The sequence below is a fragment of the Myodes glareolus genome, chromosome 13 (genome assembly GCF_982192425.1).
Source record: "Myodes glareolus chromosome 13, mMyoGla1.1, whole genome shotgun sequence".
In the NCBI taxonomy this organism is placed as follows: domain Eukaryota; kingdom Metazoa; phylum Chordata; class Mammalia; order Rodentia; family Cricetidae; genus Myodes; species Myodes glareolus.
Genome location: NC_142038.1, coordinates 62155815 through 62171549, shown reverse-complemented (window position 1 = coordinate 62171549; position 15735 = coordinate 62155815). Strand labels below are relative to the sequence as shown.

The 15735-nt window shown below is 42.9% G+C and overlaps 1 protein-coding gene across 9 annotated transcripts in view; it reads left to right on the top strand.

Moving 5' to 3' along the window:
* Fhod3 (formin homology 2 domain containing 3) overlaps nucleotides 1–15735 on the top strand; it is a 429672-nt gene that overhangs the window by 398929 nt on the left and 15008 nt on the right. For all 9 annotated transcript variants that reach the window (XM_087896219.1, XM_085700029.2, XM_085700035.2 and 6 more), the window contains 3 exons: nucleotides 667–828; nucleotides 4338–4528; nucleotides 13867–14059. In XM_087896219.1, coding sequence (XP_087752345.1) covers nucleotides 667–828; nucleotides 4338–4528; nucleotides 13867–14059 — 546 coding nt within the window. The remainder of the gene's footprint in view (nucleotides 1–666; nucleotides 829–4337; nucleotides 4529–13866; nucleotides 14060–15735) is intronic.

Below are 15735 nucleotides of genomic sequence, written 5' to 3'. Positions count from 1 at the left end.
CTTAAAAAATAAGTCCATAGCCCTTACAGGGTATGACTGCTCTAAAAAATTAACATTGGGGCATTTTCATCCAGAAAGATTCTTTTCCTCAAAACTTATCACTCAAATATTTAAGCTTATAACATTCCAATATTCTTTTAAAGATTGATTTTATTTCTAATTGAGTATGTGCATATACATGAGTGTATACACTCATGGAAGCTAGAGGCTTTGGATGCCTTGGAGCTAGAGTTATCAGTGAAGTTGCGAACCCTCCAATGCAGGTGCGATGATCCAACCGGTTCTCTGCAAAATCAGTATGTCTTCTTTAACCGCTATAAGCCTTTTCTTCAGGCCTGATATTCTTTTTTAAAAGCAAACGTATTGGTTGCTGCTGTTGGCCTGAGTCTAGTCAGAAAGCAGACATTCAGGAATGGTCAGAGGAGAAAGAAACTGTTGGTATACAGGTGTCAGGGACCTGTCAAAGCCCTGGGAGGTGACTCTGGGATGTGGTGGGTGTGGCTGTTCCAGTCTGAGCAGCAGAGGAAGAAGGATTGTATGGCTCACTGGTCTTGGAGAAACTAAACATTGGGCTACTGTCGGACATTGATTCTAACCATTTGCACTGTTGAAAAAGCCCATGTAATATGTATTTTTCTTACGTCTTTATTCAATGTCACCAAACAGGCCAAAGCATTTGAGTTAAGCTACCTCGAGAAGGTTCCAGAGGTCAAAGATACAGTGCACAAGCAGTCACTTCTCCATCACGTGTGCACCATGGTGGTGGAAAACTTTCCAGACAGCTCGGATCTGTACTCAGAGATCGGGGCCATCACCAGGTCAGCCAAGGTACGTCCCTGGCCTCGGAGGCGCTGGCCTCGGAGGCGCTGGCCTCGTGGGCCTCACTGTTGGGTCTTCTGCGTCATCTCAGAGGCATACAGCCTCTGTTCGCAAGCCATTTGGTGCAGCCTGTGCTGCCTGCTCTGGAGTTCACAATTGTGATTCATTTCATGCCATTTCTAATGAACTTTTAAGATCTTTTTCCTATCTCTGGTTCTTGGTCAGATTCTTTCCTAGTGAGGTATGCGGGGCAAGCTTGCCATGCAAGCCTCACTCCAGTGTCCACTGGCGAGAGAGAGTGCTAGTTTCCAGACTATTCTCTCCAATGTTGCAAGTATTCAGCCTGCTTTAGGTAAGCATATCAGAGGCAAATATATCAAAAAAGATGCTGTCTGGCTCCTCCTGAGATGCCACAGTACCCAGGATGAGATCTGGAGCCAGAAACTCAAGTATGCCTGGCCCCAATGCTCAGAGATTGGCCGTTCCAATGATCGTACACACAGGGAACATTTTTACAGGGCTATAAACAGATATGGCTTTGGACCCTCAGCTGCAGGCTCTTAAAGTACAGACTTAATATCTTTGTGAGCACATGGCTGGTTAGGGAAGAGACCATTGTAGTATGTGCTCACTTAGCTGCCTGCAAGATAGGGGGACCATTGAGGCAGAACACTACCCATGGGAACCCCAGAACACAACAGAATTGTGAAGGCTATAGAAGCGCTGGAAGCCAGGCCACTGTGGAGGAAACTTCTGGAAATATAGTAGGCTTGGACGTGTGAGTGGAAAGTATTAGGATCCACTGCACTTGAGGATGAGGTGTGACTGGAGAGTAGCGTGGCCAAGAGGGAGAGTCGGGGTTACAGAGGTCTCTTTGAAGGAGCACCCTTCTCTGTCATCACCCATTGGATTGGCACGTGACCTGGTAACTAGAGCTTCCTTCACCTGCCCCAGGAATTACAGCTTGGCAGCTACCAGGTACACCCAGCAGGATCCCTCAGTTGGATTCATAGTGTCCCTGTCTTGAGGCAAAAAGAGGCCCAGCCATGGGTTTTCTAGTCCTGACAGAGCTCACAGAAGGCTTCTCAGAATGGAGCCCTCTGTTCTGTAGTGGGCACTAGGCTGTGGTCTTTACACATAGGGAGTGCCCTAAGCAATGCAGAAAACCCCTCAGATGGCCCTGTAGTCACTACTGTACCACCTCCACAAGTCATTCCTCAGAAGGCTTTGATAGGAATTCAAGACCAAAACCAGTTTGCCTGGAGTCCCTTCCTCTTGGCCTTATTTCAGAGCCTCCCAGAGCACCTGGGTTCTATTTGGTTCTACCCAGGGTCTTAACCAGCTGGAGCTGGTTAGCAACCCAAGTGACCCTGACACAGAATTACTGATACGGGACCAGATCTGTGGGTGTCCTGGGCCCTCGTCAATACCAGCTCTTTCCCAAATGCCCGCTAGACATTTAGTGGTCATTTAAATAGTAGCTGCATAATTTACCCTTGCCTACATACTGGCCACACCGGCCCAAACTGCCCACCATAGTTACACTAGATGCTGGCTGGTCAAGATCTATGTCTCCCAACAGAAGATCATGTGGCTATCTGCTGCCCTTTCCCCAACTTCACAGAGCGTTTGTAGCTTGGAGCACTAAGCCTTGCTTTCCTGGCCAAGGGAATCCTCTTACTCTTCGCCTTTCTCCCATGGGTCCAGATCGTCTCTCAGTCTGCCTTTGTTGACTTGATTCTTTCCGGGGTTTTTCTTTTGGGCCACCAACAAGCTCCCAAATCATGACATGGAGGCTTATTATTAGTTTTGAATGCTTGACTTGAGCTTAGCTCGTTTCTGGCTAGTTCTTTTAACTTAAATTACCTGTTTCTCTTTACCTACCATTTGTCTTGGATATTTTTACTTTTTCTTCTTCTGTGTATCTATCTTTCAGTGCTTCTCATGTCTGACTGACCGGCTGCTGCATGGCTTCTGGCCCCAGGTGTCTCCCTTCTTCTCTCTTCCTCTTCCTCTCGTTCTTCCTTTTGAGTCTAGATTTCTCCTCCTATTTATTCTTTCTCCCTTCCAGCCCCATCTATCCTCTGTCTACCTAGCTATTGGTCACTCAGCTTTTTATTAGACCAATCAGGTGCCTTAGGCAGGCAAGGTGAGACAAATACAGCACATCTTTACATCACTAGGCAAATGTAGAATAAAGAAATATAACACACCTTTACATAGTTAAATATTCTGCAGCATAAACAAAGGTAACACATTTTTGCCCAGTTAAAATAATACTAATATAAAAATAATATTCTACAATGCAATCCCTTCCCTTGTCTTCTGTGGGTGGGGCTGGAAGTACAAGGTCATCCCTGCCATCCTGTTTGGGTCCTCCCTTCTAGCCCTGCTGCTCTCCCTGTCTTGACCATCAAGGTTATCTCCTTGATCTGCTCTGTCAGACGCCTGTCTGTCTCACTTTCACCCCTCCCACTGCTGCTCACTTCTTGTCCACCTCGGCCCCTACATGCAGCCCATTTCCACTTGCTTATCTAGTTCTTCTCCTGTCCCTTTCAGTGTCCTGCCCACTCCTCGTCTCATTCTACCAAACCTGGTGCTCAAGTATATTTTTTCTGGACTAACTAACCCTCTACATTACCTTATAAAGCCTCAGATGGGGCATATTGTCCTTCCGAACTCTTTGCACTTCCCTGAATACTTGTTCGTGCACTGTCTCAAGTGTGTGTGTGTGTGTGTGTGTGTGTGTGTGTGTGTGTGTGTGCGTGCGCGCGCGCGTAGCTTGCATTAACCCTCAGGCTCTCAAGCCTCTCCACCTCCACACACACAGCGTTGAAGGGACTGTAGACCCCTCAGAGCTTAGTCTATGGGATGAAGTTACTTGATGACAGGAATTCAGTTGCATCCTGCACTTGTCTCTGTGTACTTATGGGGATCCCTGTGCATTTATCACCTGATATAGGGAGTGTTGTACACTAGGTATTCCATGAGTGTTGGATGAATTTATTAATGCTGGGTGAAACCAATCATTTTTTCATCTAAATTGTGAACTGTGGTGAAGAGAAGTCAGCTGTCCATTGCTGGCTGAGCACAGCCGATCCATCTGTGACTGGGAGAAGTTCCTTAGTCTTTAGTAAAATATTAGCCCTGGAGAACAAGAGGACCCTGAAAAGGTTTATGAGACGTCTACTCAGATCATTGTGTACTAGGTTCCTTCATTTCATGTTTGAATTTACAGTTCCCAAAAATTCTCAGGACACTTCTTCCCAAACAAGGCAAGAAAAGGTGACTCCCGTATGGGGTTCACTTGGAGAACGGTTTTATCACTAAATAAACTGATGTGGCGATAATGAAAACTACACATGTGAATCATTTTTTTAGGCCATAAATATGTTTGTATTTCAGCATGTAAGTTCGGTTTTATTCTTGTTCCCTCCCAGGGGCTTTGGGCTCCCGGCTCCGGCTGGTGTCCATTTGTTTCATGCATTTGCCATGTTCTCTCTCCCCCTGATTTTCAGGTTGACTTTGATCAACTTCAGGATAATTTATGTCAGATGGAGAGAAGATGCAAAGCTTCGTGGGATCACCTCAAGGCCATTGCAAAACATGAAATGAAACCAGTTTTAAAGCAGCGGATGTCAGAGTTCCTAAAAGACTGTGCAGAGCGAATTATCATTTTAAAGATTGTTCACCGGAGGATAATTAACAGGTGCGTGTGCGGAAGAACCTACAGAAAAACTGAAAACAACTTGTGCCCAAAGATCAGAAAGTTAAATTTACACAAATGTTACTGTGCATTCTAGGTACATATAAGGTGCTCCTAAGATACTGAAGTCTTGATATCTATGGATGCGCAACAGTACCATTGAATCCTAATTAAAAAGAATGTTGGGGATACGTGAGCAAAAAAAAATCCCCCTTGACCCAGGAGATGCTTTTGTAAGATCTCTGGCTGTTGGAGTCATGCCACCTACAAAGAGCCTACTCCTCTGTGAGGCTGCTCTCCTCAGGAAAGTTCTTTCTTGTATCTGACCTACACTCAGTCCCTGAAGGCGCTCTGGTCATATGCTCTCCAGCTACACAAGTATACACAAGTGAGGTCTGGACCCTGCCCCAGAGCCTCTCCTCTGTATTAGGCTTCCTCAGAGTTTCAGGATCTAGGAGGACCAGGATTCTGGAGTCATGTTTGATTTCCAAGGAGACTGGCGCAGGTCTGTTGGGTCTAGTATGGCTTGGTACCTAAGTGCCACTTCCTTTTAAACCAGGCACAGAGTCCTGGTCTGCCAACCTTCCATGCAAGGACGGGTCACTCTTTGATGAGCCATCACCTTCTTTTGGTCTTCATCACAGCATATGGATATAGGAATATATATCTACATCCCTCTCTTTTTGCTTTGGTCAACTTTTCCTTCTAGTATTCTTTTTTTTTCTTTTTTTTTTGAAAGTAGATTTTATTAAATTATAAAAGTTTCCATTTCTGCCCCTCTTCCCAACACCCTCCCACTCCCCCCAATACCTCTCCTCCTCCCTCTTCGTCCCTTAGGGCAGTCAGGGTTTCCTGCCCTGTGGGAAGTTCAAGTTCCTCCCCCCTCCCTCCAGGTCCAGGAAGGTGAGTATCCAAACAGACTGGATCCCCAAAATTCAGTATATGCAGAGGAAACAGGTCCCAGTATCATAGTCAATGGCTTTTCAGAAAGCCTTCGGGCCAGCCACATTCAGAGAATCCGGTCAAATTCCGAGAATCTGGTTAGATCACGTCCTCGTTCAGTCCCAGTCCAACTGGCCTTGGTAAACTCTCATTAGATCCGTTCCCTTGTATCAGTGGGTGATAGCATCCCTCGCAGTCCTGATTTCGTTTTTCATGTTCTTCCTCCTTCTGCTCCTCATTTGGACCTTGGGGGGCTCAGTCCGGTGCTCCAATGTGGGTCTCCGTCTGTATCGCCGTCCTTCGCCAGATAAGGATCTATGGTGATAAGCAAAATATACATCAGTATGGTTATGGGCCACGGCCGATTCAGGCACCCTCTCCTCTGTCCAGAGAACAATCTGGGGGATCTCTCCTTGGACCTGGGATCCCATATATAATCAAGTCTCCTGTAAACCCTAAAATGACTCCCTTAGTTGAAATATATTCTTCCCTGATCCCATATTCATCCTTCCTCCCTCCCCCCCATCCCAGGCCACTGAGCTTTCCCCATTCCTCCCCTACTCCCTTCTCTCTAACCCTCTCCCCTTCCATCAACCCTCCCACCCCCCCATGCACCCGAGGTTACCTGGGACTCTTGTCTATTTCCTACCTCCTGGCGGATAGCTAAATAATCTTCATCAGGTTCATCTTCTTATTTAGCTTCTCTAGGATCACGAATAATAGGCTCAAAGACCTTTAATTATGGTTAGAATCCACTTATGAGTGAATACATACCGTGTTCCTCTTTTTGGGTCTGGCTTACCTCACTCAGTAAAGCGTTTTCTATTTCCATCCATTTGCATGCAAAATTCAAGATGTCATTGTTTTTTACCGCTGAGTAAAACTCTAATGTGTATATGTTCCACACCTTTTTTAAGCATTCTTCTATTGAGGGGCACCTAGGCTGTTTCCAGGTTCTGGCTATTACAAATAGTGCTGCTATGAACATAGTAGAACAAATGCTTTTGTAGTATGTTAGGGAATCTCTAGGGTATATTCCCAAGAGTGGAATTGCTGGGTCCTGAGGGAGGTTGACTCCCAGTTTCCTGAGAAACCGCCACACTGATTTCCACAGTGGCTGCACGAGTTTGCATTCCCACCAACAATGGATGAGTGTTCCCCTCACCCCACATCCTCTCCAGCATAGGCTATCATTGGTGTTTTTTACTTTAGCTATTCTGACAGGTGTAAGATGGTATCTCAAAGTGGTTTTGATTTGCATTTCCCTGATCGCTAAGGAGGTTGAGCATGACCTTAAGTGTCTTCTGGCCATTCGAAGTTCATCTGTTGTGAATTCTCTGTTAAGTTCAGTACCCCATTTTTTAATTGGGTTAATTAGAGTTTTAGTGTCTAGTTTCTTGAGTTCTTTGTATATTTTGGAGATCAGATCTTTGTCTGATGAGGGGTTGGTGAAGATCTTCTCCCAGTCAGAAGGCAGCCTTTTTGTCCTACTGACAGTGTCCTTTGCTTTACAGAAGCTTCTCAGTTTCAGTAGATCCCATTTTTTCATTGTTTCTCTTATTGTCTGTGCTACTGGGGTCCTACTTAGGAAGAGGCCTCCTGTGCCTATATCTTGTAGACTACTTCCGACTTTCTCTTCTATCAGGTTCAAAGTGGACGGATTAATGTTGATGTCTTTAATCCATTTGGACTTGATTTTTGTGCATGGTGATAGATATGGATCTACTTTCATTTTTTTACAGGTTGACATCCAGTTATGCCAGCACCATTTGTTAAAGATGCTTTCCCTCTTCCATTGTATACCTTTAGCTCCCTTGTCGAAAATTAGGTGTTCATAAGTTTGTGGGTTAATATCTGGGTCTTCTATTCGATTCCATAGGTCGACTTCTCTGTTGTTATGCCAATACCAAGCTGTTTTCAATACTGTAGCTCTATAATAGAGTTTGAAGTCAGGGATGGTAATGCCTCCAAAAGTTCTTTTATTGTATAAGATTGTTTTGGCTATCCTGGGTTTTTTGTTTTGCCATATAAACTTGATTATTGTTCTCTCAAGGTCTGTGAAGAAGTTTGATGGGATTTTGATGGGGATTGCATTGAATCTCTAGATTGCTTTTGGTAGAATTGCCATTTTTACTATGTTGATTCTCCCAATCCAAGAGCAGGGGAGGTCTTTCCATTTTCTGGTATCCTCCTCAATTTCTTTCTTCAAAGACTTAAAGTTTTTGTCAAATAGGTCTTTCACTTCCTTGGTTAGAGTAACCCCAAGATATTTTATGCTATTTGTGGCTATCGTGAAAGGTGATGTTTCTCTGATTTCCCTCTCTGCTTCTTTATCCTTTGTGTATAGGAGGGCCACTGATTTTTTGAAGTTGATCTTGTATCCTGCCACGTTGCTAAAGGTGTTTATCAGCTGTAGGAGTTCTTTGGTAGAGTTTTTGGGGTCACTTATGTAAACTATCATATCGTCAGCAAATAACGAAAGTTTAACTTCATCCTTTCCAATACGAATCCCCTTGATCTCCTTATGTTGTCTTATTGCTATTGCTAGAACTTCAAGCACTATATTGAAGAGGTATGGAGAGAGTGGACAGCCTTGTTGCGTTCCTGATTTTAGTGGAAAAGCTTTGAGTTTCTCTCCATTCAGTTTGATGTTAGCTGTCGGCTTGCTGTATATTGCTTTTATTATATTTAGGTATGATCCTTGTATCCCCAGTCTCTCCAACACCTTTATCATAAATGGGTGTTGAATTTTGTCAAATGCTTTTTCAGCATCTAGTGAGATGATCATATGGTTTTTTTCTTTCAGTTTATTTATATGATGGATTACATTGATAGATTTGCGTATGTTGAACCAGCCCTGCATCTCTGGAATGAAGCCGACTTGATCATAATGGATAATTTTTCTAATGTGTTCTTGGATTCGGTTTGCCAGTATTTTATTGAGAATTATTGCGTTGATGTTCATGAGTGAGATTGGTCTGTAATTCTCTTTCTTGGTTGTGTCTTTGTGTGGTTTTGGTATTAGGGTAACTGTAGCTTCATAAAAGGAGTTAGGCAATGACTCTTCTGTTTCTATATTGTGGAATACATTAAGGAGTATAGGTATTAGCTCTTCCTGGAAGTTCTGGTAGAATTCTGCATTGAAACCATCTGGTCCTGGGCTTTTTTTGGTAGGGAGATTTTTGATAACAGCTTCTAATTCTTCGCGACTAACAGGTCTATTTAGATTGTTCACCTGTTCTTGGTTCAACTTTGGTATATGGTACTTATCTAAAAAAATGTCCATTTCTTTTACATTTTCCAACTTTGTGGCATATAAACTTTCATAGTAAGATATAATGATTCTCTGAATTTCCTCTGTGTCTGTGGTTATGTCCCCCTTTTCATTTCTGATCTTATTAATTTGCATGTTCTCTCTCTGCCGTTTGATTAATTTGGATAGGGGTTTGTCAATCTTGTTGATTTTCTCCAAGAACCAGCTTTTTGATTCATTGATTCTTTGGATTGTTTTCTGTGTTTCTATTTTGTTGATTTCAGCCCTCAGTTTGATTATTTCCAGTCTTCTAGACCTCCTGGGTGAATCAGCTTCTTTTTTTTCTAGATCTTTCAAGTGTGCTGTTACGTCTCCAATGTGTGCTTTCTCCGCTTTCTTTAATTGGGCACTTAGTGCTATGAACTTTCCTCTTAGCACTGCTTTCATAGTGTCCCATAGGTTTGAGTATGTTGTGTCTTTGTTTTCATTAAATTCAAGGAAGAGTTTAATTTCTTTCTTTATTTCTTCCTTGACCCAGGGGTGATTTAGTAGTTGACTGTTCAGCTTCCATGAGTTTGTTGGCTTCCTGGGGGAAGCATTGTTGTTGAATTCTAATTTTAATCCATGGTGATCTGACAAGACACAGGTAGTTACTAATATTTTTTTGTATCTGTGGAAGTTTGCTTTGTTACCGAGTATGTGGTCAATTTTCGAGAAGGTTCCATGAGCTGCAGAGAAAAAGGTATATTCTTTCCTATTTGGGTAGAGTGTTCTATAGATGTCTGTTAAATCCATTTGATTCAATACCTCCAATAAATCTCTCAATTCTCTGTTTGGTTTCTGTCTGATTGACCTGTCCATTGGTGAGAGAGGAGTGTTGAAGTCTCCTACTATTAGTGTGTGTGGTTTGATGACTGCTTTGAGTTCTAGAAGAGTTTCTTTTACATATGTGGGTGCCTTTATATTAGGAGCATAGATATTCAGGATTGAGACTTCCTCCTGATGAATTGTTCCAGTTATGAGTATGAAATGTCCATCTCCATTTCTTCTGATTGATTTTAGTTTGAAGTCGATTTTGTTAGATATTAGAATGGCCACACCCGCTTGTTTCTTAGGTCCATTTGCTTGGAAAACCTTTTCCCAACCCTTTACTCTGAGTAGGTGTCTATCTTTGTGGTTGAGGTGTGTTTCTTGTAAACAGCAGAATGTTGGATCCTGTTTTCGTATCCAATCTCTAAGTCTGTGCCTCTTTATAGGTGAATTGAGTCCATTAATATTAAGTGATATTAATGACCAGTGGTTGTTGACTCCGGTCATTTTTTTTTTTAGGTAGTAGAGTGTATGTGTTTTTCTTCTTTGATTTGTGCTTGTGAATGGTCGCTAGATGTTCGAGTTATTGTAGGCCGTGTTGGGAATGTTGGATTCCTTCGGTAGTGATTTTCCTTCTAATATTCTCTGTAAGGCTGGATTAGTAGCTACGTATTGTTTAAATTTGTTTTTATCCTGGAATATTTTGTTTTCTCCGTTGATAGTGAACAATAGCTTGGCTGGGTATGGTAGTCTGGGTTTGCATCCATGGTGTCTTAGTTTCTGCAGTACCTCTATCCAGGATCTTCTGGCTTTCGTGGTTTCCATAGAGAAATCTGGTGTAAGCCTGATAGGTTTACCTTTATAAGTTACTTGACCTTTTTCCTTTGCAGCTCTTAAAATTTTTTCTTTAATATGTATGTTTTGTGTTTTGATTATTATATGGCGAGGGGATGTTTTTTTCTGATCCAGTCTATTCGGTGTTCTGTATGCTTCTTGAACCTTCATAGGAATATCGTTCTTTAGGTTGGGAAAGTTTTCTTCTATAATTTTGTTGAATATATTTTCTGGGCCTTTGATCTGCAGTTCTTCTCCTTCTTCAATCCCTATTATTCTTAGATTTGGTTTTTTATTGTGTCCCAGATTTCCTGAATGTTTTGTGAAGAGAATTTGTTGGATTTGCCGTTTTCTTTGACCAGAGCATTTATTTTCTCTATGGTATCTTCAGATTCTGAGACTCGTTCTTCTATCTCTTGTATTCTATTGGTTATGCTTGATTCTGTAGTCTCCGTTCGTTTACCTAGGTTTTCCATATCCAGCCGGTTCTCGGTTTGTGTTTTCTTCATTGCCTCCATTTCAGTTTTCAATTCTTGCACTGTTTCCTTTACTTGTTTGATTGTTTTTTCTTGGTTTCTCAGGGTCTCATTCACGGATTTACTTATTTCTTCAAACTTTTTGTTATATTTCTCATCTATTTCTATACTCATTTCTTCAAACTTTTTGTTATATTTCTCATCCAATTCTTTAAGGGAGTTATTCATATCCTGTTTAAGGGACTCTATTGCTTTCATAATGGCACTTTTTTCCACTTCTTCTGGGTTAAGGTGTTCAAGTCCTTCTGTTGTAGGGTCCTTGGGATCTGGTGTTTTCATGTTGTTTTTCAGATTGTTGGATGAGGTCTTGCCTTGGCGTCTGCCCAGCTCTTACTTCAAATGTTCTCTATTAGAACTTCTGTTACCGGGTCAGGTTCCCTTCTTGGGCAGGGACTTCACTGACAGAATGCCCACCTTTCCTCAGGCAGGCTATTGAAGCACAGGCACTCCCTCTTTCTGGGATGCGCTTAAAATGCAGGCTCAGCTTGTAAGGCAGCTGAGCTGGGGAAAATTTTATGGCCCCAGGGGGAAGGGAGAAATATAGGAATTCGTACCTGGATGGGAGCTGGGATGGCAGGCGGGAGGGGGTAGCCAGCACTACAGGGCAACCTTGGCGTCTATGGGGTCGGGGAACACCCAAGCTCCTCCTCACCGGGACCCTGCCACGGCCCGAAGCAAACTCACCCCACCAATGGTCCTCTGCTAGAAGTCAGGGCCCCTGCTGGATGGGAGCTGGGATCTCCTTCTAGTATTCTTAAGCCCATTACCTGATGCTCTTATCGCCCCATAGCCCACCCTTTCTTGTGTCATTTTCTGCTTTGATGAACATACTTTCTCAGGCCTTGTGTGATATAAATGCATAGTGTTGGTGTGTATGTCCATATGTGCATATGTGTTCATATGGAAGTCAGAGGTCAACATCAGGTGTCTTCCTCAGCTATTTTCCAGAGTCTTTCAATGAACCTAGGGCTCACTGAATGAACTTGATGAGCTGACCAGGAAGCCTAGAGATTCTCCTGTGTCTATTGCCCCAATGCTGGCAGTACAACCTGCACGTCCATGCCCAGCGTTTTGTGTGGGTTCCGGGACTCTGAACTCACCTAAGGTTGCACAGCAAATTCTTTATCTACTGAGTGATCCCCCCACCAGCCCCTCTTTCTTGGCCTTGATGGTAACTCGTGAGGAAAAGTGGGGGAGAGGGATGTAAAGTACTGAGCAGGATAGCAATTTTGGTCAAAAGTATTATTTTTAGGTTGGTGTCTAGCCATTAATGAGAACTTTTGGGATTAAGCTGCTTAACTATAAACCCCCTAACTACACTTCATCCAATCACATCTACATTTCAATTACCTTATATTGCTTTTGTGTAAGAGAATTTTATAAGGTATTTTATCAAGGTTCTCACTCAAATTATATTATGCTTTTGATATGGTTATAAAAGGGGAAGCAGAGGATGCAGGCTGGTTTGATCATTTATTCTTTTTATTATGCAAGTGATTACCAACTTTGAAAAATATGAAAATAAACAGTTTCCATTTGGAGTCTTGTAAAACTAGAGCAAAACATGAACATCTTGTGAAGCTGTTGTACCTGTTTTTATTAACCATTTTATCCAAGATAGATGAAAAACTTGTTAAAAAAAAAGCCATTCCTTACCATATGTTTGCTCGAATTGATCCTTCCAAGCTGGTCATGTGGACGTTGGTTGCTCATGATTGACCCATGTTCATAGATCTTCACTGTTGGCCATCCCATTGGGGATGACCAGGAGGGATTAGAAATATATCATAGCTGTGGTTGGTACTGAAAGTTTCATGACTGACAGGGGATATAAAGAGTGTACAGCATAAACACCCACCCTTTAGAACTCTGGGTTCAAATGAAGTCTTGTAGGAGCCTGGATTATAGGACAGGTTAAAGCAGAAATTTATTGCTAAACTGGGTGGACTAGAACTGAGTCATACTGCCTTGCTTCACATCCTTAATTAAACACTGCCCAGAAGCATAGCCCAGATCTACTAGGGTCATCTTTCACCCATGTCCTGGGATGTAGACCAAAAAAAGAACCTTAAATTAGGGCTTTCTACTTTGTAATCAATACCTACATATAAAGTTTCAGATGAGAAAGTTGTATGTGATTTCACAACTGTTGCCCCAGGCAATACTTTGCTTTCAAGCAATACCTGGCTTTCAAAACCTCCGACCTTTCCAGAAAATCCTGTTTGGGTTGCTGGCACCCACACATTTTCCTTTCGTTTTATCCTCCTGCCCTAACTTGGAGCTCCAAGATCCATGGAGCTTGACTGGCTCCATGGATCGAGTGCAAAGTCACCCGTTCTTGTGGATTCACCAGTTAGCCGTGACTGTGAAAGACACGCGAGAGAAGGCAGGTGCCGCCGTGTTCATCTCAAGCATTTGGAATTTATAAACATAGTAACTGAAATAAATTTTTTGTTCAACTAATTTGGCATAGCCTAGTTAAATTAAGATTACATATATAATATTACAAGAAAAACATTTCAAAATTCTTTGAAAGATTGGTAGGCATCTCTTTAGAACCCATTTTTGAAGTGTATTGTCTGTACACATTCACAGTTACTCCAAGAACCATTTCAGGGATTTCAAAACTCTTCTCAGTTCTTACATAATCTAGAAATTGTGCCTGTTTTCTTAAGACACAACTTCATCATTTTTCTGGAAAGCTTGACAGATCCATGTGCAAATGTAGAAGCACATGAGGTAATCTGAACTCTTACCTCCTAGACTTACCATTCAGAAGAGAGAGTGAAGTGGCCTGGACTTTTGATTCTGTTTTTACTCCAGAGGACTCTTGACTTCAGAGGCCCAGGAATGAACAGTGCTCCCCCACTGGGCGCAATGCTTTCGCATAGAAAACTTTTACACTAGTAATTTTGGTTCCTCAAAGGTGAAGTCACTGCCATCGCTGTTGTTGTTTTTGCCTGCAGATTTCACTCCTTTTTGCTCTTTATGGGCCATCCCCCCTACGCAATTCGAGAGGTGAACATCAACAAGTTCTGCAGGATCATCAGCGAATTCGCCCTCGAGTATCGCACGACCAGGGAAAGGGTTCTGCAGCAGAAACAGAAGCGGGCCAATCACAGAGAGAGAAATAAGACCAGAGGGAAGATGATCACCGACGTAAGTTTCATGAACTCGCTTGCTTCGTGTCGTGGCTTTTGAAACCGAGACGAATCATAAGTAGGTTCACAATTTGGGGGGGTGTGTTATTTTCGTCTTCCCGATCGTGGACAAAGTTTCCCCTTTTACAAAGTGTTCTCACACTGCTCTTCTACGGTGTCCGTGGCGATCTGCTGTGTAGCACAGGAACACCAGGACACTGTGCGTGGAGATTGGGTGCCTGGAGGAGAATGTGTATCGTAGCCCTGTTGGTGTTATGTGAAACTGATGATAATTCACATTTGATAAAATGCTGGGGGCATGTATCAGATGGTGCCAGGAGCATAGGAAGGCAGATGTATTTGATGTTAATTCAGGAATTTCATTCTTGTAACAATATCAGCCACTTGAACCACTCGGTTCGAGAATATGAATTGTCAAACTGATGTTACTGCGCTAAGATATAATATTATGGTCACATAATTTGAGTCACACAATGTTAGGGTTGGAAGATATCCCAGAGGACATAAAGTTCAGCGGAAGTTTCTACATGGCATTTGGGGTTGTCCTTGACACTTTTCTCTCCTATTGCTGGTTCTGTATTTCCCACCTCAAGCCTGAGCCTACCTATGACTCAGGCGAATATCACATGGCCCCGGGAAAGGATTTTGAAGTAGAAACAGAAACAGACTAGCTACAGATGCTGTATAGTGTGACGTGTTCCATGAGTGGAGCCGAAAGGATGCAGGAAGGTGCTGTAGACTGACAAAGGCGCCCAGAGCGCGGTCCCTCTGTGTGCCTCTGTGAAACAGGCAGGTAGGATTAGTGTCTTATACATTGTTACTAGTAAGCTGTAAGTTACATTTTAGAAAAAAAATGAAGACATTTTCTTGGAATCCTCCTTTTCAGTGAATCCTCCTTTCTCTCCTCACTGCTTATTCGTATTTGAATAGGCTCAAAGGGAACAAGGAATTGGAGCTGTTAGACCAGATTTGGAGCCTATTGAAGATCTCAATGTGATTTTTTTCAATGATGTTATTCGTGTCCATGAACTTCTCCCACCTGTGCAAGTACTTGGCATCCGTGGGCTTCCCAGGGAGGGGAATGGGAGAAGTAAAGGGTTAAGTCATCAGGACCACCATCACTCTGGGGCTTTAAGCCTCAGTTGGACTCAAGTCAGGCAGATGTCTTTGCAGAAGAAAGAAATCAATTAGGACCTTGTGGAGGCTGCCATCTGTGACCAGGGGAGTGTTCACGGTGCAGGCAAAACCGGGAATGTGGTTACTGCTGAGAGTAAGCATGCCTGAGGCCTCCCACTTCCTGTGGATGTCCAGATGCACTGACTACAGGAAACTTTGCACTTAAAAGGCAATTCTAGGGAGAGTCGTAGACTACCAGTCCCCTTATCACCCACCTCTGCTCAGACCGCCTCCCACAGACTTTCCGGGCTCTGGGGGCAGAGGACCACTTTCCCCGGCTTGTTCTGTGGCCCTTCACAGCGCTGACCTGACCGTTAGTGTCAACAGCCAGGCTCGTCTGTCTCTAAAATCTGGCTCTCTTGGAGCTTTGGCCTTCTGGGGAATTCAGAAAGCAGATTGGACCCACTTGGGCAAACTGTGACCTACATTTCATTCCAATGTGTTATTTTTAAAAGTCATAAAAAAGGAATCATTTATTTTTGTGGAAATTAGACATAT